Raw genomic sequence first — 24,579 nt, forward strand, 5'->3', positions numbered from 1 at the left:
TTTATAATTACATTAGCATTATGCACCACTCTCTGTAAGAAAAAACAAATGAAAATGATATCTCCTCATTTCCTCCATGTTAGATATCAACTGCGAGATTGTTGCTACAGCTAATGTTAGCTCTCAGGCTACCGATAACCTAGCTAAAGTATTTATTCACTTTATATGTAGGGAGTTGACAATTTATCCCAAGTTTACAGTGTTAAGGATTTCAGATAGCAACTGTGTAATGTAGTGTTACGGTAAGGTTTCCCTTAAAAATATAAACATCACTATCGTCTCTAACTTTTTCAAAATAGTAATTGATAAAGGGTGAGTTTGGAAGTTCCTGAGTATGGAGTATTTAAAAATAAATGCTTCTAAGTAATAAATACTAATTTAAGATATGATAATACGGAATAAAATCAAACTTTTAAAAAATCAGCCATAATTGTAAAAATTTTAATTCTGTATTGACTTCCTTTCTACTTTGACTCATCATGTTTTCTTCACTTTTTCAAAACATGAATATTGATTAATTGGTTTTTAAAATGTAATATTTTTAATTGATTATATATTCCATCTGGCCTGGGAACGCCTTGGGAGAGGGATGTATGAGTTTTTCTTCTGAACCTGTTGCCTCCGTGACCTTGGATTAGCGGAAGACAATAGATGGATGATTTTTGATGAAAAATGTCTGTAAACAGTAGCTGTAACTACTACTTTTTTACTTGAACTTTTTTGTTATTCTCTCTATCTCATCATTTGCTTTATTTTACTGGCAGGAGCCCACACAACATGTAATGCAGCCAACATTTCATGTAATGAACAATAAGTAGGCTCTCGAGAGTCCATCTGCAGGTCACAAACTTGATCAGCAATTTTGCTCTGCTACTACTCCATTAACATTGTTCCGGGAAATCCGGCCCGTCTCCGTGGGTGTCGGTTCATGTACATCTGCACAGCCTCAGAGTGCATTACATTTTCCTGGACTGACATGGAGGATGGGGTGGGTGGGGACGGGTTGGAATCTTATCCCTCAGGGTGAATACTGTAAAAGCTTCACAGAAATGTGAGAGAAAGAAAACGTGTCAAATTAGAGATTATTTGAAAGGAGATAACGACATGACACCAAAAGCATTAGGTTGTGCATTTTACTGCCTGAGGGGTTTGGGGATGCAGTAAACACAAGAGCCAATGACTTGGAATTCTTTGGCTAACCGTAAACTAGATAATTAAAAATCTTTTATAAGCTACATTTATGGCGCAAGAGGCTTAGAGTGGTGTTTTGTGGAGACAAAAGATGATCCTCAACCCGTCCACATAGGAAAGCTTGCACTGAGCAAAGAGCAAGCTTTAAAGCTCTGAATTTGTTTTCTCTGCAAGTCCTCTATGGCTCCTCTTCACATCATAATCAAATATGTTTGGCTCAAATGGTGGTGGAACTGGAGAAAGGGGGGGAGAAAAAGGGTTTCATGAAACCATTTTTGTTTGTTTATAACAGATCTTTGACATCTAAAGCATGCTATTACTGCAGTGTGAGAATGAACTGGGGGAAAAAAAAAGACTTAGTGACTGAGTGAAGAGCAAACACAGTCGGGGAGATAAACAGCAAAGGTTCCAAAATCCTAAACACTGATATATTTTGGTTGGCAGGATTACATGTGCTTTGGAAACATTAAACTGTTTGCAACCTGTGTCTTTTTAAATTGATAGAAATTACACTGATTACCAAGTATGGACTCACACACCATATTCATTTATATCTCTGCCCTCTTAACTTCTCGGCCAGATTGGACATTTAGTCAACACTATTTAGGAGTTTACAAGGGGAATAAGCACTATGTTTCTGTGCAAAAGCACTACTACTACTAAAAAAATGCACTACTAAGCATTTTTTATGTGTGAGCTGGAGTGTTCGCCCTTCACTGGGTGAGGTTCACTGTGCAAGACAAGTTCAGCATATTTCCCATCAAATGTGAAAGGCCAAATTGATTTCACAGCCAGATCTCAACAGACTAATGCTCGGCCCTTAGGTCCATGCGGCCGAGCACTGAGAACACATTGTCCAGCTCAGGAATCTGAAGTGGGACAGCCGCACAGTATCACAAAGAGAAATCCTCAAGTACATTTAAAGTGAATCAAAAATTCAGCCAATTCGCAGCCAAAGTTAAACATGACATTTTGCAGCCTTGCTCGGACCACTGAAAGCATGACCGCAGTGGCCCCTTTACACACAGCGGCTGGGCTGAATTGCTCAAAAATCTCACTTTCCAAACTTTTAAGCGTGTTATAATTAGGAATGTTCAGTTGGGCTACAGTAACCACATAGAAAATTTCACCTGAGGACATCTCAGATGAGAAACAGAAATTAGATCCAGTTTGCTCATAATAATATTTTTTTGCCATAAGAGTTGTCAAGCTAGCAAACATAATGCATTGTGTTAAACAAATGTTTAGGCCGGAGCAGACTCTTCAGCTACAGCTCAAGCACCTCTCTGTCGCTGGTTTGGATCAGATACTGAGTGACAATATGACTCTGTGCTGCAGCTAATAACTGTCGATAAAATCATGGTGGAGGAAAGCTTAAACGGCACTCCTAATTATTCTTGTGATTATGTGACCTTTCAGATTCCTCTGAACACCTGATTGATTGTCATATTCAACTTGCCTCTGTTGTGTGTGTCTGTCCGTTCATGTGACTGCGGCAGTTTGCACTTGCGCTGTGTGGAAACTGGTTACGATACTGGGTCTGAGCCGGGCTGATTTTCGCATCAAGTGTGTGAAATGGTGAAAGTGTTGTGTTGTTACTGTTTGGCCAAAACTATGGAAGCATTTTATTCCATATTTTCCTGTGATAATTAATTCTAGATCTCGAGAAAACAAAATAATAGTCTAGATGTCAGAGGAGCAGGAGACTGTTGTTGTTTTTTTCTCGAGATCTCAAATTAATTATCCCGTTATCACTGGAAAATGAAGGAAAAATATCTCATTATCACGAGAAAACGGAGGGAAATTATCTCGTTATCACGGGAAAACGGATGGAATAAAATGTATGTATGTATGACCCTTTAGGGCTTCCGTACAAAACCCCCGTCATGGAAAACAGTTTATTTTTGGACACACTTGAGAATTATTAGAAATTGGTTACTGGAAGTGGTATGAGTAATCAGTGTCCCTGTGCCTGTGATGGCGACAGTTAAAAAACAACAACAACGACCCATTTGGTTTTTAAGTGTATGAATCATTGACCTATTTGAATGTTTTAAGTGGAGAACAAGCTTAGACTTTCTACACCATGACAAGTATCCATAAAAAAGGAGAGTTTTTGTTTCATCAATATCAAGATAGAGAACTGTGAGCCTTAAAAGAACAGCCTTCACTACCCTGTGACTTTCTAAACTAGTGGCTTCATTTATGAGGAAAAAGCTCTGGAAATTAAAGTTAATTCAAGTGAAACACCGTCCATAACTCGATGGTGATTAAAAACTTTCCAAATTAGATCCAATGTCCACTCCCACTCCACAGCCACCACAACCCAAACAGTAAATTTCTAATAGGCTAATGGCCTCAAGCCTTGTAGCAACACTGAGTGTGCAACCACAATTAAAGTCCAGTGTTGGAGACCTATCAACGTCCTGCTCTTTTTTGCACATATACAGCGTTTAAGTTGGGGATTTGTAAAAAGGTGAGGTCCAGTGAGACTGCAGACACTTCAGTAGAAAGTAGTTCCTGTGGAAAGGGAACATGTATTCTCTGAATGTAGACTCCCCAAAGTAATAAACATAAATCTATGACTTTTTATAGATTGTAGCGGTGAAAAATCTCTGTAATAATCAAAGGAACTGAAAAACTTGGGCAACACTATACTTGTAATGTCAATTTTGCCCAAGGTCTTTTGACTTTTAAAGAAACTGAAGTGGACGCATTTGAAGGTGTTGGATTCATCCTGAGACGAGCCGCTGTGCTCTCGATGATTTCACTTTAGAATCTGGATATTTGCGTGACGTCTGAGCTGTTTTCCTCATAGAGTAGCATTTTGTCTGGTTTCAGAATGACAGCCCAGAAGGTACAGCTGCTGTGTGCCTGCGTTAACTGTGTGCAGATCCTTTGGAGATAGTTTTACAGCATAGGATAACAGTCGGTTAATAAAGCCAGACGAGGTGGTGTCTGAAAGCAAGAGTTGTGCATAACCTGGTGCAGTGATTCTAAAGTAGATGGAGCAGAGCTCCTTGTAAGAACTGTCAAATTGAACTTCACCCTTTGTACTTACTTGAAAGGTTACAAAGTTTAACTTGCTTGTCTGCCTCGCTTTATACTGTTCGTCATTTGCAGCTTTAATCAATTTCTCTCTGTGAATTTTCTTTTCCTTTTTAATATTGTTGTCGTCCCAACATTTTGGCTTGAAAAGCTTGTTCCATAAACCGATTAGTTTGCGCCACTTACGTATTCAGCACATTTCACAGGCAAGTTGTACCATTTTCAGAAAATCATGAAGGCTGCGGGGTCAGACGACAAGCTGAAATCCCCGATGATGGATCATATCACCAGGGCTTTTTATCGGAAATAGAACTTTCCAAGAACATGTGGCTCAGCTCAACTCAACTCCATCTGTTTTTTATTACTTTTCCAGTGTAGGTGGACTCTTGTAACCTGATGTACCAGATGGTTTGTTTTACAAGTCTATCTGGAAAGTTCTCTGTAGAAATCATTCGGAAAAGAGCAGGTACTTAGCAGGTGGTTGGATGACATGTTCTTCTGTCATAGTAATCAGCCAATCAGGTGTACCGTGCAAAACCACGCAAACCCAGCCACTGAATAAGAGTCACCATTGTTGATTGCTTTCACACATAAAACTTGCACGTAGATACCATTATAGGACAATGATGGGTCCAAACCTTTATGTTTGGACCAACAGATAGTCTGGTAAGGTGGACTGGCTTGTGATTGTTCATCTTGAGAATCTCTCGTGCACACATAAGAACACCTCCTTCATTTCCAAAGGAAGAAATCAGATTAGATATATTTCAGCTCTCACAGCACATGGATCGTGCAACACAACACATATTTATTCCATCTGTGAGCAAGGATGGCTTGTGCATGTGCGAAAATGACACATTCAAGATAACAGCTTATAAACCAAGAGTTTTTGTCCTCAGATGACCACTGAGTTACTATATTCACTCGTTAAAAATGTCATAGTCCGGATTGCTCTAAAACTCACCCGATGTAATAACTGCTACATGCACACATGCATAATGGAAAGTTCTGTGTCCTGCCTTTGTGTTATAGCGTCACATGGCAGCGCGATGGCAAGCAGCTGAAAAGCTGTTGAGGAGATGTTATCTGCTCTGCAAATGTGAGTCCATGTCGAGCTACGCAATATAAACATATCATCAGGAAACAGTCATACTTGATTGCATGTAAAAGCCAACCTGTCATGAGTTTAGTTTTTCTCGTTAGTTCTTAATTAGTACCTTGCTTTTCCAGCCTTTCACTGGCTCTTTCAGTAAAGTCACTGTTTCTTCCCCTGCCCACCTGTAAATCCTGTGTTTTGGTCCGATTCCTCCTTCTACTCAAGCCATGGATTGTGACACAACCTTTCATTTTTGCATGACCTTTTATGGTGTTTATCTCCCCTGTGTCTTAGTCTTAGTGACAGCTTCACCCTCTGATTCCTCCCGAAGACGGCTCTGTGTGAGGATAAGTGCGAGGGTGAGTAGGCGCAGGGATAACGCCGCTGCCTTGAGCAGAGACTGATGGAAAGTCAGCGGTGTTTAAAAATAGACTCAGAACATGTCATGACTTTTCGAAGAAGGAAACAAAGCTGTGAGACCATTGTTCCAGTGAAAGAAAAAACTAAAATAATGGCCCGTAAAAGATCTGAAGCGATAATAAAGAATGACATAGCTATAAAAAGGACATTTTGAACAGTCTTGGTCTTCTAAATAAACCTGAAGTATTTGTGTGGGAGCAGGTCACTGAGTCACTTCAGCGAACGCGTAAAACAGAATAGGCGGGATGTTTTATTGTCATTGTATATAAACACTTATATAAGCAATTCTGGTAAGTGTGACAATTTCGTAGCAGTGCGTTAAAAGAAAGCATAATTACACATTCCTACCAATAAACAACTCGAAAATTAAATGACATAACATGCATATGTGGTGTTGGAAAAGGTGCTGCAACAGCCTGTTCCTGGATGGTGCATTCAAATGACAAACTATGACTCTCCACTGACACAAAGTGGAGTCATATGTCCCTGTTCAAGGATTTAATCTTTTAAAAGTAGGACAGTGTCCCGTGCTCTGAAATGAATTAAATAATTATTGAATAATAATGGAACAGAAACATTCACTTGTGTCCTCCCAGTTTTGGGTGCTGCTTAGTCAGATCAGAACTAGTCTATTGCAGGGCCAACTGAAATCATACAAAATCAAACTTTGAAATTCTGATTAATAACCCCAGGAATTGCCGTTGGGAGTTGGATTTGTGCTGTAGCTATACAGTTCCCGGATGAAATCTCCACATCACTCTGTATGTACTTTCCATGTTCTCCCCCGTGGATTCTCTCTGGCTACATCGGCTTTTTCCTACAGTTCAAAATATGCATTTTAGGTTGATCTGTGAGAGAGTCAGTTCGAGAGTGCAGTGTTGTTTGTCTTGGCGTTGGTCCTATGTAGACTGGCAACCTGTCAAGGGTGTGTCCCATCCAATGACAGCTGGGATAGGCTCAAGCTGGGATGGACGTATACGTTTAATTATACTAAATGCTCAGAGCCTAGGTGCTCTGAGCATGCTCCACAGTTCCCTCACAGAACCAGTGCTCGCTTTTAATACTCCTGGCCTTTTTGTGCCCATGGTTTTCCAACAAAGTGTCTGGACTGTATGTGCTGATCTTATCCTTTTGACTTTATGTGCCAGTTCTTTTCTGTTCTCTGTGGTGCAGCCATCATGCACCAACTATGGCACAGGGCCACTCTCTGTTATGCTATTTTATAAATTGAGGAGCAGCTGAGGACGGAGTCAGGTCTTTTTGAATTTTTTGGGGCTGTTTCATCATGTGACGTGTCGAAAAAACACGAGAGCGCCTTTATTATGTTGACTCCCAGCAATTTCACGTTTCAGATGCTCTCCACGACCCTGCCAACTGTGTGGATGTAGGGACGGGTTATCACCGTGGATCTCCTGAAGTGCACATTAGCCGGGATTCCATTACCATTTTTTTTGGGATTTGCTTTTAGACGATGTAAATGAAAAAGGTGTGATGGGACACTGTAAAAACAGAAAGAAAAGTTTTTTTAAAAAGTGTATATGCTTACTTGAGGTGGTTTTGGCCTTTTCCTAAAGGAAGCGACGCCATGAATAACCCTCTGACGACACAAAACAGCCTTGTTAAGTGATTTCAAACAAGTTGTGTAAATGTGTCTTATTCACTCATTTGGTGCAGTTTTTCAAAAGAGTGCTACAGAATTTCATCCCATAGTGACTAGAAACCCGACAAATGATCCATTTGGTTTTAGTGCTTTTCAGAATCAAATGATCTTCTTTGTCCCACTCGACCAGCTGCTGGGTCTCCTCTCTGAAGGAGGTTTCTTCATCATCAGACATGATGATGGAATAGTTGTGGTGTCAGCAAACTGCACCACACTGTAACACAAGCGTAAGGACGCTCCAAAGGCAGGGAAATGTGAACTGTGAAGACCACATCATCTGTAGATCTGTTTGCTAGGTGAGCTAACCTGATGGCTCTCCAGGTCAGGACTCTTATACACTCAACCAACCCACAAAATCACTAAACTACAACACTCTAAAGACGAAGGAGGAGTACGAGAAACCGAAAGACCACCTATGTTTTAAAAAAGATGTAAACGTAGCAGCATGTGCAGGGTTTTTACTAATATCATACAGAACTGGTCTCTCTTGAGTCAGGATTATCAGTTGGTCCTTTGCTTTTTCACTCCTCATCGCTACTTTCTTGTCAAAGTTTTTAGAGAAATAAAGAAAACAAATAGGAAGAGATTATGTGTGACATCTTATGTCAGCCATTTGTTTTCTCTCATCACTACCCTCCCTTCTTAATCACTGGATGTGGGAAACCACAAGTCTTTAGAAACACGCACCGACTGTGGTTGGAGCAATGAGGCGACTGTCTCTGAGGCTCCTAACTGCAGATTTTTTGGGAGACAGAGAACACCGGTGAACACCCCAGTCACTTTGGATGGAAGAGTCCAGTGTCTGGCTGAAAAAGTGCAGCTTTTACATCTGCCTGATTTGTCTGATACCCTTCTTATGTTCTCCTTGTGCCCCACATTCACTTAGGGTCTGGTCGAACAGCCTTTTTTAATTGTGAAAGTTCCCAACTGAATGAAATGACCTGAGAGTATTTCAGTAGCAGCTGTGATAATGTCATGATTCCTGTATACTTTTAGTTTTATAACTTGTCTTGTCATTTCCGGTTTTATTTTGAAAATGAACTTCTTCTCCCATGTCCTGTGTCTGCGTGTCTCCCCTGATTACCCAAGTGTTTCCACCTGTTCCCCTTGGATCCTCATGTGTATAAAGTCTTTGTCTTCCCTTGTCTCGTTGCCAGTGTGTTTTACTTTACAGTCTTCATCCCGGCCTCCGAATATCCCTTGTTGTTCTGAAAATACCCAGATTCTTGACCATTGTGGTACCTTGTGTTTTGACCCATTGGTGGATTCCTGAAGTTGAGCGTTTCTCCTTCAGAGTTTCTTTTGGTAAATGTTTTTGTGATTATCTCAGCTTAGCTTTTGACTAAATTTTCATAGTCATTTTTGGTTTCCTCTTTTCGAGTTTTTTTGTTGTAATGTTTCATAGCTCCTCCGTTATAGGAGTGGAAGCTCGTTTTCTGTTCTTTGTTTAATCTTGTAGTGCCTCCAATAGAAGGAGAGATTTTCTTTGTTCACCTCTTTAGAAGAGTGTGCGAAATTTAAAGTAATCTTTTATAGAATTTTCGTTTCTTTTGATCAAGTTTTATACCGGCATCTGTCACAACTATAGTTATAGTGATCAGTGCCATAGTCATTTTCATAGTGATTATTTTCTCTGTTCGGAGACCTGTTAAGAGAGTTTATTTATAATAAACAATCTTATTCTGAAATCGATCCTGCATCTGTGTCCTGCCAGACAGATAAGAGCTGTTTAAGTTCTCTAAATGCTAAGAAAAGGAGCTTCAGTGATTCCTTTACTATCTCTGCACTGGGTCATCCTTGATGAAAGAAAGGAAATAATTCATACTGTATATTTTTATTAACTGTGGTTTTTGTGGATAAATATGTGGACTGGAGGGCGAGTGTAAAGAATGCTATTGTCTTTCCTTTTTTACTTATGAACTTTGATAATAAAGTAATATTTTGTTTATGATTTATGATATTAAATAGTGTTTCAGTGACACAGACCCAGGTCACAGCTTCACATAAACTGAGCTATCTTTTTTTTTTCTTCTTAACTTTTCATCCGGACTCTGGGCCATGACTACGTACTGAAGCCTGTGGGTTACATAATAACACATTGCACATTGCGGTCTTCATAAATAAACATTATTTCCCACTGAAAATAATAAAGAAATAATAAACATTATTCTCCCACATTGTTTTCCTTCTGTGACTGCACAACTGTGGCAAGAATGAGACAAACTAATACAATAAATAATGACTTCTCTTTTTCTCTGGTTGACCTTTTTAATCTTTCACACGCTTAATAGTTCCTGTTTTTTTCACATTCAGATTCACTAATGGAGTTTCCATTAGATTTTGCTCATGGAGTAGTTGAGTGATAAGTGATCCACGCTCTTGTGCTGCCGCCATTTCTCACTTAAATAAGACCCGGATGGGAGCGGCCACGGATTGACTATACTTGCTGAAAGACAGGAATGATATTGTGAGCTGTTTAGTGGGATCAGGGAGAGCAGAGCCAAACATAGTGGACAAGCCCCGGAACAGATAAGTCATATGAATTCAAACCAGTAATGCCTGTAGTGGCTAACAGCAGATGTTTTGGTCTGCTGTGGTGACGTGACATCCCGAAGATTCTTGTAGAGATAATGTCCTATGCAGATCCTGGTGGGATTCAAACAAACAAATTTTTGTTAGCTTGCTGAAGCAGGTTTCTCTGCGTTATCTTCCATCGGCATACAACTGAAACATGAACCAGGAAGAGAGCTGATGTCATTCCCAACCTGTCATTGTGCAAGCAAACTGACATTTCAGCACTGCGTTTTCAATAAAGGAAGGAAGGAGGAAGGAGGAAATCATAATAACGGAGGAAATCATTAATTATCAATACAGTGGTGGAGCTTGCTCCAAATGTATTACTATCACCCATCTTCCTTAAAAAGCACTAACGTTAACTAGCATTAATGTAAAACAGAACACATTAGCCTGCAAAGCAGACAAACATCTGTAGTGAGCTCAGCTTGCGTGTGGTCTCACTCCTTTTCTTTTGATTAATTGTAGTCCACTCGGTTGTGTTCACATGCGTTTTGGCCAGTTGCTAAAACCCTTGGAAGTTCTGGACTCTTTCTCGTTTACACATTTGTCTGGTGATGTTGAGTCGACAAAAGAGAAACATTGGAACAAGCAGTGCTGAAAGAATTAAGTAAGGATAATAAATCAACTTTACAACGTCTAATTCAACTGCTTTTTTCTTTCAATGCTGTGTAAGCTTGTAGATTTAGAAAAACAGAATTCACAGAAAATTACTGCATAAATTAGTTTTTAAATGCTCTGGGAGGAAAAAGTGTCTACAATCTGACCTAAATACCAAAAACAAGGAAAAAAACAGCCAACTTAGGACCAAAAGCGACAACCACAGAACCACAATCGCTGAAGTGAAGGCAGAGCTCCACTAAACCAGTATCAACCAAATAAGTTTATTGAGTGTGGCTGGATGTGCAGGGCTGCCGATGGCCAAAGCTTTTCTTTCCCACTTCAGTGTTAAACAACACGTAAAGTGGTGCAAAAAACGCAAGAAGTGGACAATGGACCAATGAAAGAATTTAATCTTCTCTGACGATAAGCCCTCGATCCCAATTACTAGGCAGCTTTTTGATGGTTTTGGAGATAATATCTTGGTCCTGTAACAGCACAACAAGGTCACGTTTGAATGATTAGCTATTTCCAAATGGTAGTGCAGCTTCCATGATGACAATGCTCAGAATCACACTGAAAAACGGAAAACCTGGACTGGCCCACACAACCACCATATCTTAGCATAATTGAACATCTTTGGTATTTTTTGGAACAGCAACAAAGGAAACGCTTTCTCCCTCTATTATGTCTGAATAAACTGAAATATTTTCTGATTAAGGAATGAATAAAAATCCTCCTAACCACTTTCCAAATATCAAATGACTATTCCTCGCCTTATGAAGCAGCTATTGTCGCTAAAGGAGGGCTAATTTAAGACATTCTTTCGTCTTCACACTGTCCCTTGACATGCATTACTGACTCTTAATAAAAGCAGTTGCGTCTTCTTGGGCTTTCCTAACTTGGCACACCTGAATTAGTTGAGTTTATCCAATTTGTCCTGGCAAATTATCTTTAAGTCTGTCAGACTTAAACCGATTTCCTAAAGTTATGTCTTGGATGTTTCTTGTGGATCTCATAAACCTTCTGCAGCAAGGAAGATGAGATTTGTTGCATTTGGGGCCATCTTAAATACTTAATGTGTTTGTACTCCCCAAGTCCCTGAGTAAGACCTGTGAAGGATTTTGTAGCCCCCTTGATAACCCATTTATTCTCTATTTTATCACCTCATTTCCTTTAGAGGGATCCTTTGGGTTCCATTTATCTGTGTTGCTGAAGTATGGAGGACATACCTTCAAATAGAGCTACCTTCAGGAAATCCAGTTTTTTTTGTGTGTGGTGGGTGGGGGGTAAAAGCAGTTCAGGACTGACGAAAGATATCAAGGCGAGGGGAAACAAGAAAACTTAACTTATTAGAAAAAAAAACAAAAGTGCAGACAAGCTAAAAAAACAGGAAAACAGAACACAAAAACCACAGATCATGACAAGAAGAGTGAGTGACAGATGTCACGGTCCTTTAGGTGTCTTTCAGGGCCTTGTGTGGGTGTGTATCTTCCTCTCCTCAGATCCTGAGCTGACTGGAGCGCTGGGCTCTGATTAGTGTAACTCGTTCTGTGAGGTGGTGATAAAAGCTCTGTCCCTTTCCCTTTGGAGGAGGCTTGCTCCTTGAGGACAGCAGCATAGTTTGGTTTCTGTTGGCATTACCTTTTGGTTTTTATGTTTTGCACGATACAACACATTAGCAGCACATTTTCCATGTACAACATCACTGCACTACTGACAACTGATTGCCACTCCTCAAAGTTACTCTTTTGTTGCATAATCAGTTTAGTTTTGGATTTGGATTACTTTAATAAATGAAATACTTCTTTTGTAAACCTTAAAACCGTGTGCTTCCTCCTCTTTGATGCGACCTTTGAGCCAGGTCGTGTCACAGAGTTTTCACTTTTTTTCTTCCACCAAATCTCCATATCTTTATCGCAGGCATTGTGTTGGTAGTGTGGTGACTGGTAACTTATTATTTTAAAGAAGTTTGAAATGGGGTTTTACATTCAAAATTTGAGACTAATAAACTACCTGAGAGAGTCACTACAGGGTATGTTGCTCGTGGTTGTAATTAAATAGAGGAAGTAGTTGGAAAAAAACATTTATAAAGGAAAAAACAACAAATATGGTGGATATCCACATGAGGAAAATGGAAATATCAATTACTAAGGGGAAAAAAACAATATTTATAAATATAAGATATATATTTTGTATATATATATTTTCTATTCAATTTCTATTCGATTTCATTGAATATGAACATTCTAAAAGTGTGTCTAAAAAGAATGATATTGTTTAAAACCTTTACACCTCTTACATTAAAGGAACAAATTGGTATTCTGTGTCAAGGAAGTTAGGTATTATAACTGTAATGTTTGAAAGAGTGTTCAACCAAACGTTACCCTTTTTATACTGATTTCTACACAGAAAGTTACAGCATAATCTGAAAAAGAAACATAACACGAGTGAGGGTCTAGTTTGCTTTGGCAATCTGACAATGATGCCAAAAAAGGGCAGAAAACGAGAGGAGGGACTGATGAAAGCAAGTAGGCACCAGTTCCACAGATATGCGTTTTGGTCACACATACAGCTGCTCTGCAGACTTTTCTTTCCACTGATTAAAGATGTACCTCAAAGGCTCACCCCCACTCTCTCCCAAGACTCTCCAGCCACACTGCTGGGGAAGACAGAGGGGTGATGGGGGGTTGTTAGAATACATTACTTTCATGCATTGATTTTTACACAACCTGGATGTTGCTTTGTAACAAATAGAAAGTGAGATATGTCATCACAAATGGGAAACTTTGATGTTGCTTATTCTGAGTCGCAAACATTTTCATAGGTGCCTCCTATTTTATACAAAAGCTCATTCCCCAGAGCACTGACTGTAAACCGAGAGAGCATGGCATGCATATTTATACCAAAACACCTGGACAAAAGAATGGGGCCATTATGAGGTTCTCACATTTTTTTTCTTCTTTTGAGGCAGTGTTTTCTCACAGGAATGCGGAGAGTGGTTTTAGAAACAAACAGCAGCCAGACATGAGTCCAACAACAAACACAGTCAAGTGAAAAATGTTTTAGTGGACCCAGTGTTGACTTTTGATTGGATAAAAGGCAAGTAGGAATTGAGCAATCATGATGACCCTGCAGGCAACTCATGGGTTTTCCTTCAGAAGCCATTGTTTCTGCTTATCTGTGTCTTTTGGGCCCATGGCAGTGTCATTCAGCCAGTGGATGCCTGTGTAATGAGGTGATTCCCTCAGGATCAACGTAGAAATACTCTCTGCCCAGTTGGGTTTGAAGAAACCTAAAGAAGTAGGTGTGAGTTTTTAGAAAAGTTTGAATTAGAGTTGTCTTGCACTTGTAAGACTTACATGGAGCTGTCTTGGAGCTGGCTAAATGTTTCCATTATTCCGTAACTACAGTGGCATAGTCAGAAAGCCTTTGAAAGGAAAAGATGATCTTTCACACATAATGGAAAGCGGTGTTAGGCTGTTATATGTTAATCTGAAATGGCTACTAACTGGCAGCCCCTTCCCTCAGTATCTTTTGCTTTGCAGAGCAGAGAGACTTCCTGGCCCCTGATCGTAATGGACACTTATCAGCAGATCACCCTCTTTTACCCTTACTCCTCCCCAGGGTACTGAGCTACTTTTAACTGCACTTGTCTGTACAGGTCTTACATTTGCTCAGTCAAAAGCAATGCACAACAAATTTGGTTTAGAACTGTGAATCTAAAAGATTTCTTTAAAACCAACTTTTTTATTGAAATGCCCTGACAGACATACACATACCACTCCATGGTTCACTGCAGCGCCTGTCAGAGAGATCAGTTCCCTTGCACAGCTGCAGTATGTGTATGAACAAAGAGTCACATTGTGTATGTTTGCATTATCGTTTCACCACAGATACCTCTTACTGTTTTGACATAATATGACTTACAACATCATCCTCCTCTCAACAGAGGAGGGGTTTTACATGAGATATGTCTGCTGGTTTATGATGAGAATTTGAGAGGCTCCAGATTCTATCTGTTAATCATTTCACGCTACTGCAATAGTTGTATTTTATCCACTTGAAGTGTGCCTCTGCCAGCTGAAGTGCGGCCTGGAGCATTACTTCCCAAAGGCCACGGCGGCAAGAGTCTGGCTGGTTAGCTTATGTAATCACAGCTGCACTGTGTGATAGAGGTGTTTGTAATGTTGGGAGCACAGCTGGTTCACATTGACAGAAACTGAACACAGGGCCGCTGAGGCTGTTTTGACGAGCCAAAGTTGAGCCGGGGGAGTGTTTTTAATTTCTGAAAGATTTACAAACAATGACGATGACTAGGTGGCGCATACTGGCCTTAATTTTGTTTAGGTATGACTACTACTTTTTCCGTATTCTATGAATGGGGATTTTTTACTCACCAGGACCAACATTAAATCAAAAGCCACCGCAAGTTAGCCCCGGGGGCTAATGCAGGCAAGCGCCCACTTCCCCAGCCAAGCTAGCAGGTGCAAGTGGCTACTGGTTTTAGAGGATGCAAAGATAGTAAAGTTGTGCTGTATGCTGGGACAGTAACGCCATCTTGTGAGGAATCCTCTCCCACTACCTCTGTTTAGGTTAACTGGTGGCTAATTAGTTTGTTTTGTTTGGCTAAAAATGGTCAAATGTTGTGGAGAAGAGTTTATGTGAGATGTAATGGGTTTTAATACTGATACTCCTTAAAAATGTGATTTCTATATTTGTACTGGGCAAGACTGAGATATGATTTCAGAAGCGGATCCTGCAGCTTGAGTTAAGAGACATCCTGAAGTTGACATTTCGGACCTGTGCATACCAAAAAAAGTCTCAGAGCAAGCAAGAATAGAAATATGGCATCCAAAAAAAACGTTGACGTCACATTCCCTGGTGGCTCATCACCAAACCAAGCTAGCAGCTACTCACTCGCTCGGCCCAGTCTCGATGGATAGTGGCTGGCGACTCAGCTCACCCAGCCTGGGATGTGGCAGGCATTAGCTACAAATGAGAAAGGCTTTCTCATTAGGCTTTCTCACTTACAGCTAATGCCAAAGATGCCAAAGATTCTCAGCGGGCTTTAGACACTGTGAAAATGATGTACCATGCTCCCTGAGCACTCTGTCACAATTTGAACCTGATGAATTCTGACATCACCATTTTGGAATATGCTTGTGCTGAAAAAAACTGGTCATTCACTATATTTACTGAGCTGACCTCATTCGTGGCCAAATAACGTTGCTAAATCTAGAACTGAATCTAGAAACAATTGAAGCGATCTCAGATCAGTTGTTTGTCAAGCATCATCATTTTAAGCTCAACATCTTAACCCCTGTATCCTGCATAACTATTGGTGAGGTGAATCCAGAAGAAGCTACCTTTAGGCTATCAATTTCCTTCCCTGGGGTTTCTCTTAGAAGCACATTCACTCCACATACTCCAGAGAGTCTCTGCCTTGAGGAAATTATTAGTTTTCAGTGACTGAGACACCCAGAGGCGATGTGAGCTCAGTGCAGCTGCTGAGTATAAAAGCCACCCAGCAGCAGAGTAACAGAGAACATGCTTGTGCAACGCGACAGGGAGGCTGCTTGTTCTGAGGGAGGAGTTGCTATGTAGCTGCAGAACAAGAAAACATCTCAGGTGAAGACATTTTCTTACCTTGGAACAACACAAAAGGAGAACAACCTGGATTAATTTCTCTTCAGAAGCACCCATTATGACGAATTGTCCAGATCAAATCGATGCTGATCATCCCCATGGATTTGTCAAATCAAAGGTAGGTAAAGTAACTTTTTACGTGATTATGTTCAGAGGACCAAATGCACATACCCTGGGGCTTTCAGTTCAAATTATATTTAATGGTGCTAAAGTATGAAGTGTTTAGATGGATTGAAATGATTTGAAAACATAAGAAACATTCAAAAGAGACAATAAAGTGCATCAAAAATAAAGCGTCTAGAAATTTTTAAATGATGTTTACAATTACAGATTCATATTTAAAACCAGAAAATATCATTTAAACAGAGAAACTGCTGTCTCAAATCATGGAAATCTGAAAAGAACTCCTATTGAGAAAAATCCTATTGAGATGAGGAAAAAGTGCACAGATGTGTGTAAAGACAATAAAAACAAGCACAATTTCAATGGAATTTCACGGTCAGGCTTTTAAATCTGATGAACACAAACTTCAAGAGAATAAATGCACATTTAATCGGCTTGCATGTCTGCACGAAGGCATCATTTTGATTTGATTTAAAGTGCTGTCAGTCCCGTTACTGCTGCAGCAGTGTAATGACATTTTAAAGGAATGCGTACTCAACAGCAACTGTTGGGACTTGTTCAGAATTCCTCGATGATTTGTATGAAGAGAAAACCGAGGCTCTTTTCTTGAAAACCTCACAGAGAGCTGTCAACAAATGTGTTATCATAAAGACTAACGACTGTCTTTGGCGCTGGTAGCGTTACGTGCCCTTTGAGAGAGGTTAGTCCCCTGTGTGAGAATATTTTAAGCATGCAGGGTGTGCAGGGGTAATGGTGGTGAGAAGAATTAAAGGTTAATTAAAGTTCCCTCTGCAAACAGGGAGGGCAGTCCAACTTTCATTGGAGAGCAGGTAGGGGAGGGAGAGGGTGGGGATCTGGTTTGGGTGGGGTTTTTTCACCTCTGAATGTGTTCAGTATTTTAGCCAACTTTTCAATAACATGCATAGTTGAGTCAGTTACAATTTTGCTTGAAATAACTCTTCAATCGTTGATTGGGAGCTCATTTTTGGAGCATATAAACTTAATATTCCCTTGTGTGTTGTGTTCTCCCTAAATCAGCTCTGAAATTAAATGTTTTTGTGCACATATGCACTACTTTCCGGTGGTCATTCCTGCTCCCAAGATACTCATGAAAGATTCTGGTGGAAGGGTGTGGCTGTTTTCTTTTTACTTTGAGAGGAAGTTGAAAGAAATCATGCAGACTTCATACAGCTGGGGACTTTCTTCCCTCGTTCTGGAACAAAAGATCAGTTTCATCATTCTAATCCGGTCCTTTTTATCTTCTCAGTACCTTCTCGGCTACAGGAACAGCATCAGCCCAGGGGCCCAGCTGTGATGCTGGCGATGCCGCGCTTCAACTCCTCGGGCATCATCGCCTCTGTTAACCAGACCATCATGGTGCAGAATCCTGAGGTGAAGGATGTGGTGGCACGTAATGTCACCGCTCAACGGAACCCAGCAGCCGCAGGCCTCAACATGACTCTGGGTATCCTGTTCAACGTGGTGGCCCTCATCATTCTCATCAAAGCTTATAATCGCTTCCGCAAAAGGTCAAAGGCCACTTTCCTGCTCTTTGCTAGCTCGCTGGTGGCCACAGATCTGGCGGGACACATCATCCTTGGAGCGTTGGTCATGAGGAGATACTCAGCGAACGCTGGGTCAAAGGGCAACAATACATACAGCTTTCTGGGGGATCCTGCAAATCCAGATGCCTCATGCCAGTTTCTAGGAGGCTCCATGGTCTTTTTTGGACTATGCCCACTCTTTCTGGGCTGCGCCATGGCTGTCGAACGCTGTCTGGGCGTCACCAGACCTTTGCTGCACGCTCGTCTGGTGACCACAGCGCGGACGAAAATAGCACTAAGTATGATCTGGTTCCTGGCTTTATGTGTGGCCCTGCTGCCCTCCTTTCAGCTCGGTGACTACACTCATCAATACCCAGGGACGTGGTGCTTTATCAGGGTTATGGAGGACACGAAAGCCTCAGATTTGGCCTTCATGATACTGTTCTCTGGACTGGCTTTGAGCTCTCTGGCGCTGGCCTTTGTGTGCAACACGATCAGTGGGATCACTCTTGTCATAGCCCGGCTAAAGAAGAGGTCCTGCTCCCAGCGCTTCTCAGCCAGGTCTCATGACACAGAAATGGTGGTCCAGCTAGTTGGCATCATGGTCACCTCCTGCATCTGCTGGAGCCCTCTGCTGGTGAGTTTGTGGAAAATCTAACAAGTGAGACAGAAGAATACTTTAATCAGATGATAAAAATTCAAAACCATGAGGCCGTTTGCCAAAACAAATCTCCATTTTCCCTAAACTATAAACACTATTCCCCTGTTTTGACAGATTAACCAGATTTGTGTATCTGCAAAACTAAACACAAATTCCTGCATATATCATAACCCACACTAGGTGCTCAAAGCAATGGAAGTTAGAAGCAGTTATTCAAGTCAGCAAAGCTTGAACCCGGTTGGCAAAAAAAATAAAAAATATCCGCTTCGAAATATTAAGCATTCAAATCCTTGACTCACTAACTAGGACCTTCAGGAGATAGATACGTTTGCTTTGGTAAGAAGGATCCAGAAATATGCAAAGGAAGTGGATGAGGCCAAAGGAGAGGAGGAGGAATAAGGGAAGAAAACAAGATCAGAGATGGGAGGCGATAGCAGAAAGATTTTTTTTGTTTTATACACTGCGTTGAATTCATTTAGTTCTATGAGCAACATGACTAACTTCAGCTTTAGGGACTTGTTTGAAATGATCTTGCCAGTGTTTTTTTTAGCGCTTTTGTGTTGTTTCAGTTTTAGTTTGGAGCGGAGTTTGGTTTCAGCCTGGAAATTTGAAGTTTTGGAGTTGAGTGTGTGATTTTTTGATTTGTCTGGATTTTTTGGATTTTTTGATAGTTGAGAAAAAAACGTAAAAACCACCTTGCTTATAGCATATTTCATTTATCTCGGAGTTGACAAAAACGCACGTCATTGTTGTACGGCAATGGAAACATAAATCTAAGTGTAGCTTAAGATTTTTGCACTTTCAGACCAGTAAAAAGAAAAAGATACTAATTTTGTGTCTATTTCACCAAGCTTTTTGTGGGGATTTGTGCAAATCATTCCATATTCTGTGAGAAAATACTTTCTTAAACTTAAAGACTTCAATCCAAAAATATAATGACAACTAGGAGTATTCAGTGTTGACTTCTGTCAAAAGTTGGTACCTGAGATGTTTTACAATCAATCCAACGAAACAGAAGAAATACTCCGAGCCATCTCTTCTTCAGAAGCATTCACATATAAAGCTCTTTTCTGATTGCTGTGCATAATTTCCCTTTGAAACCCTAATATGTCAACAAAATGAAGCGAAAATCCTTCACCTGCCTTTATCCCACGCATACTGTATAAAACTTGGAGCACAGACAATATTTCAAGTCAGAAATCAACCAACACCAGATGGTTTCTGAATGTTAAATTCACCTGGAAGGTCTCCCTATCGGAGAAGAACAGTTTACCGATTTACAGATTACCTGTGATGGAATGATGCTGAAAGACAGATAAACCTGTCAATAAACCGTCATGATATCTAAATAATGTTTTAAGAACGATGTAGATTTAATACTTTGAAATAGTGACTTGAACAAAGCGGTTCTTGAAACTCTCCGCGCACCTGCTGGAACAAGTCCGACCTCTGCATTAGGAAAGCCCCGTCATCACAAGAGAGTTACTAATAGTGATGATTAGAGGTAGGCAGTAGCTGTAGGTAGTCTGGACAATCCCGTAGAAACCTGGCGTTCTTGTATCTTCATGTTGTTGAAATCACATCCTGTCACACCTCCGTTTTAACCTCTCTTTTAAGATCCTTTTCTTGTCATTGTTTCAAACTGACACGCCAGATTGATTATTTGACACGCTCTGTCTTTCACAATGTTAAAGCAGAGGAGAGTTTGTTGCATTTCGGGCTTACAGCAGCTGCCCAACAGATGTGTTGCAGTGTGTTTCAGCTTTAAAATCCCTTTTCATTTTCTGTGAAGTTGGAAAAAATAGTCTTACCCTCAGCTATCTGCCACAATCAGATTTTCCATGTCTTTTTTTTCTCCCTTTATCACACCATGTTCTACATGTGCATCATATCATATACAATTCACATTGTGGGATATTTGGTACCCTTTTGAAACTCAAGCTTTTGATGTTTCTGAGAATGTTTGGCCTCACAGTGAGAGTTGGAACTAACCTACCTCAAACCCCACCACATCAGTCAGGTTTAAGCTGACTGACGGTAGCTGTAAGTGTGTTCTGGCACATGCATCAGATTCTTCTGCAATAAACTGGACAGGAGTTTGTTAATCACTTTATAAGACGATGCGAAACTAAACTTATGATCTTGGTTTGTTTGTTTTCTTTATTTTTGTCTATAAGGTGTTTGGACTGATCTCAGCTACACGCTCCTACACTGACCCTCTACACAGTGACAAAATCACCTACAGCGGGCTCATGGTGACCGGTGTCAGAATGGCAACCTGGAATCAGATCCTGGATCCCTGGGTCTACATCCTGCTGCGACGTGCCATCCTCAGAAAAATCTACCGCATCACCAAAAAGCAGACCAGCTTCAAGGGAAGCATATTCCGCTCCGTCCGCCTGGATGCAAACTCTCCTCTGAAAACAGAGAAAAACGATTTAAAGTAAGAAGAAAAGGGACTTGACATCTATGTCTTTCACATGTCAGTGAGATGGACGCTATCGTCAATCAACAGGTGTTAAAATAAAGAGCTTCCTGTTATGTTTGGTAGGAGTAATAGCGACCCAGATGGCTGTTGATGTAGCGTAATGAGTGGGGATCTCAGTGTTTCAGAACTGAAACGCTGGCTGGTTAAGAATAACGTCTGAGTTTGGTTCTCTGTATGAGCAAAAAGGGAAAAACGGTCCCAACTCAGAGAAAACTGCTACTAGTTTGCACCAGAGTGCAATAGCAGCCTGTCCTCTATGAGAGCACATATACAGTGGTGTTTGAAAGTTATGAAGCCTTCAGGATTTGCAGTGATTCTGCACAAATACAGCCAAAAACATCAGAAACAAATGAGATGAAATGTTATACTAGGTTGTGTATTTACTGAAAGTCTGATCCTCACATGTTGTTACATTGTGGGTCGAGCGAAGCAGTTTCTGGAGATTCAGAAAAAGAGTTATTTATGCTCATCGTGCTGAAAAATGTTGCAAAACCATCTGGTAAGAGTTCGACACTCCGCCAATCCACAGTCAGACAGATTGTGCCCAAATGTAGGAAACCGAAAGACACCTCATCAATCAAAATGCACAAAAGACAGCGAGGTCACTAATTGAGTTCATGCTCATGTGTCCACCATCAGGAGAATGCGGAGCATCAAGACGTGCGTGGCAGGGATACAAGGAAAAAGTTACAACTCCTCAAAAAGAACTTTGCTGCCCATCTGCCATTTGATTAATAACATGAACAAGTCCCAAGAATGTTGGAAATATGTTCTGTGAACTTTGTGAGAGCAAAACAGTTTAATTGAGAAGTGTTCCGCTGGGAAAAGGGAAAGCAATGAATCCCAGTACAAGAACATCATCCCATTTGTAAAGCATGGTGACATAGGGTTCATGACAGTGTGCTGTAAAGTTACGCCCCTACAAGCGGAGGGAGGGATGAATATAACTTAGAAATGTATTTCCACATTGGAGTAGATCTCATTGTCAAGTCTTTCACTCAACAAGCCCCCAAACCCTCGTAAAGACAGAGGATGGCTGGGTTATTAGAAGGTTATTAGATTATTTCCTGTAGACTTTAGGCAATAATGTCATGCAATAATCATGTGGTTTGGGTTAGAAATCAAAATGACTTGGGAGGTCTTTTATACAACGCAATGCCATTGCTCTCACAACCACAAGAAGTCGCATATTTATTTGAACATAATGACACGCTGTAACTGCCCTCATGAACAAACGCTACACGGGCACGTTATGGGGAAGAGGACAGTCTTTACAGAAGTGTTACAGTTGTTGTCCTGACGACGTTTGCGACTTTTTGCTTTTCTACTGCGCTCTCACCTGGGAAAGGTCAAGCATATCATTAGGGTTGGAATTAAAGCACATGGTCAGGTCTACATGTTACAAAATACAGAGTTAGAAAGTTACTTGAATCTACGTGGTTAAAGCTGATACGGTTCACTGTTCATTTGTCCTGATTCCCGTCGTGTCACATAAACCCTGCCGGACAGAAAGCAATGACCTAGGGATACGTGATCGTCTCACAATGTACAATCTTACTTATTGTGACGGTGGTCCATTTTAGACAAGCGGACAAATATAACTATTTCAGGTTATCTGGTGAGACTGGGCTGGCTGGAATCAGCAAACGTTAAGGAAACGTCCATGAAATTGATCTTAAGAGATTGTGGGTCATCCGGAAATAATTCATGTGAGGAAGCCCACTAACATCCCAGAGCCGAAGCTGCTCTGTTCAAAGAAATGATCTAAAACACTTTTTTTTGCACTTTTACCAATCACAGATCTATAGTATTGGAATATTTTCCACTATAAGATACATTTCCAAGTACAATATTTTTGTCTCATTTGTTCAGCTGGCTTCTCTTTCTCCAATGATGTTTCAGATGTATTTGTAGAAAGTCTTTTGTTTAAGCACATTATAAGTAAGTAAAAGATTTTGTGAGTTGGACTTGAATAGATTAACTTTTTCCTAAATTGAAGACTTAGTGGAGTCCTTAAGAAAGCATCTCAACTCAAAGGTTTTGTGTTTAAATGTTGTTAGCTTTGTAATCTGACCCAGTGTAAAGTCAGTGACTTGTGTTAACGCTCACACGTGAGCAAAGAAGAAAGGCTGCGCTTTTACCTCAGCATGAAGATGTGAAAAACAAAATGTGTTGTGCTCTGACGCGAATGTCTGTCTGCGTTGTGTGTGGTGAATGTACGTACAGTGCATTTATTTTCCCCAAGTTTTTCCAGGGGGACTGAAGTAAAGCTAATTGAATGTGATATTGTCAGCAAAAGAGAATGTATTATGTACATAATAAATTCTTTCCTTTAAATCTTTCATCTTCATCTGAATCGTGGTCAATCTAATGCCTTTTACCACTTTATTGTGGTATGATAATGTTTCCTTTCTTTACCTTCACTCATATTATGAACATCCTGTGGAAACAAGCCCACAGATAAAGCTGATACAGTCAAACAAAGAAGTCACACAACTGATGTTTTCTTTGCAAGGAAACATAAACTATCGGCCTACATTTCTCAGAACTTTGAACCTTTAAAAAAATAGAATCAGGTTGAGATGGATTCCAAAAAAAATGGAACCTCATTAGAGAGTCACAGGTGGCAACACATCTAGTTAAAACTTAGGTCTCTTAGGGCGCCATCTACTGAGCGGCGCCTGCGTAGCAAGTCAAATTTATCCCAACGGATGTTCAAAAAGAGGAGGACGAAGTCTCCAAGTATCAGAAACAATCAATAGGAGGAGAAGAGAAGTGAAATCAAGACGAAGGTAGTCATTTAATGTTTTTTTATTTCATTTATAGTGTTTTTTTCTCCACTCTTATTACTCTGAGCTAAATAAGCTTTCATTCTAAAATTTAAGAAATGTCTTTGAAGTTTGTGTTGTTGTCCATGTGCTATACAAGAATGGTTCACAGTTCAGAGGAAATTAATACAGATTCTCACTTCTCTCCACAAAGACTTAAACTTTCATCCCATTTAATGATGTGTTCTGTGCACTGCTGTTTAGTACATTAGTACATCGAGAGCCTGCTGACGTATTGTGTCTCCACCTGGTACGGGAGCTGCACTGAGGCAGACAGAGCGACGCTTCAGAGGACAGTCAAAGCAGCAAAGAGGGTCGTTGGCTGTCCTCTCCCCTCCCTGATGGACATCTACTCCACCCGGTGCCTCAGCAGAGCTCACAACATCACCAAGGACAGTTCACATCCCGGTTCCCAGCTGTTTGAGCTGTTGCCGTCTGGTAGGCGCTACAGATGTTTACAAGCAAGGACAAACAGACTGAGAGACAGTTTATTTCCTAAAGCCATCAACACCCTGAACTCTCACATGTACATAACATGTACAGTTACATGAAAACTGCTGCTATTGTTCTCATTGAACGCTATGTGCAATACTTTTTCTCTTACTATATTTTCAACATATTCATACTCTCTTATCTCTTATATTATCATTGTGCAAATCAGCACTTTTTTTTTTACTTGTAATTGTTTTGCACTGAG

General features: G+C 40.5%; 1 protein-coding gene across 1 annotated transcript; it reads left to right on the plus strand.

The window, feature by feature from the left end:
• The first annotated feature begins 16,129 nt into the window (after positions 1–16,129).
• Positions 16,130–23,395, plus strand: LOC140273851 (prostaglandin E2 receptor EP1 subtype-like). The gene is made up of 3 exons (XM_072369524.1): positions 16,130–16,356; positions 17,629–18,542; positions 20,744–23,395. Exons 2-3 carry the CDS (start codon positions 17,676–17,678, stop codon positions 21,011–21,013), a joined length of 1,137 nt encoding a protein of 378 aa, XP_072225625.1. The 5' UTR covers positions 16,130–16,356; positions 17,629–17,675; the 3' UTR covers positions 21,014–23,395.
• The last annotated feature ends 1,184 nt before the right edge of the window (positions 23,396–24,579 follow it).

This window comes from Leuresthes tenuis, unplaced genomic scaffold (genome assembly GCF_036924035.1).
Source record: "Leuresthes tenuis unplaced genomic scaffold, fLeuTen1.0.hap1 SCAF_17, whole genome shotgun sequence".
Classification (NCBI taxonomy): Eukaryota; Metazoa; Chordata; class Actinopteri; order Atheriniformes; family Atherinopsidae; genus Leuresthes; species Leuresthes tenuis.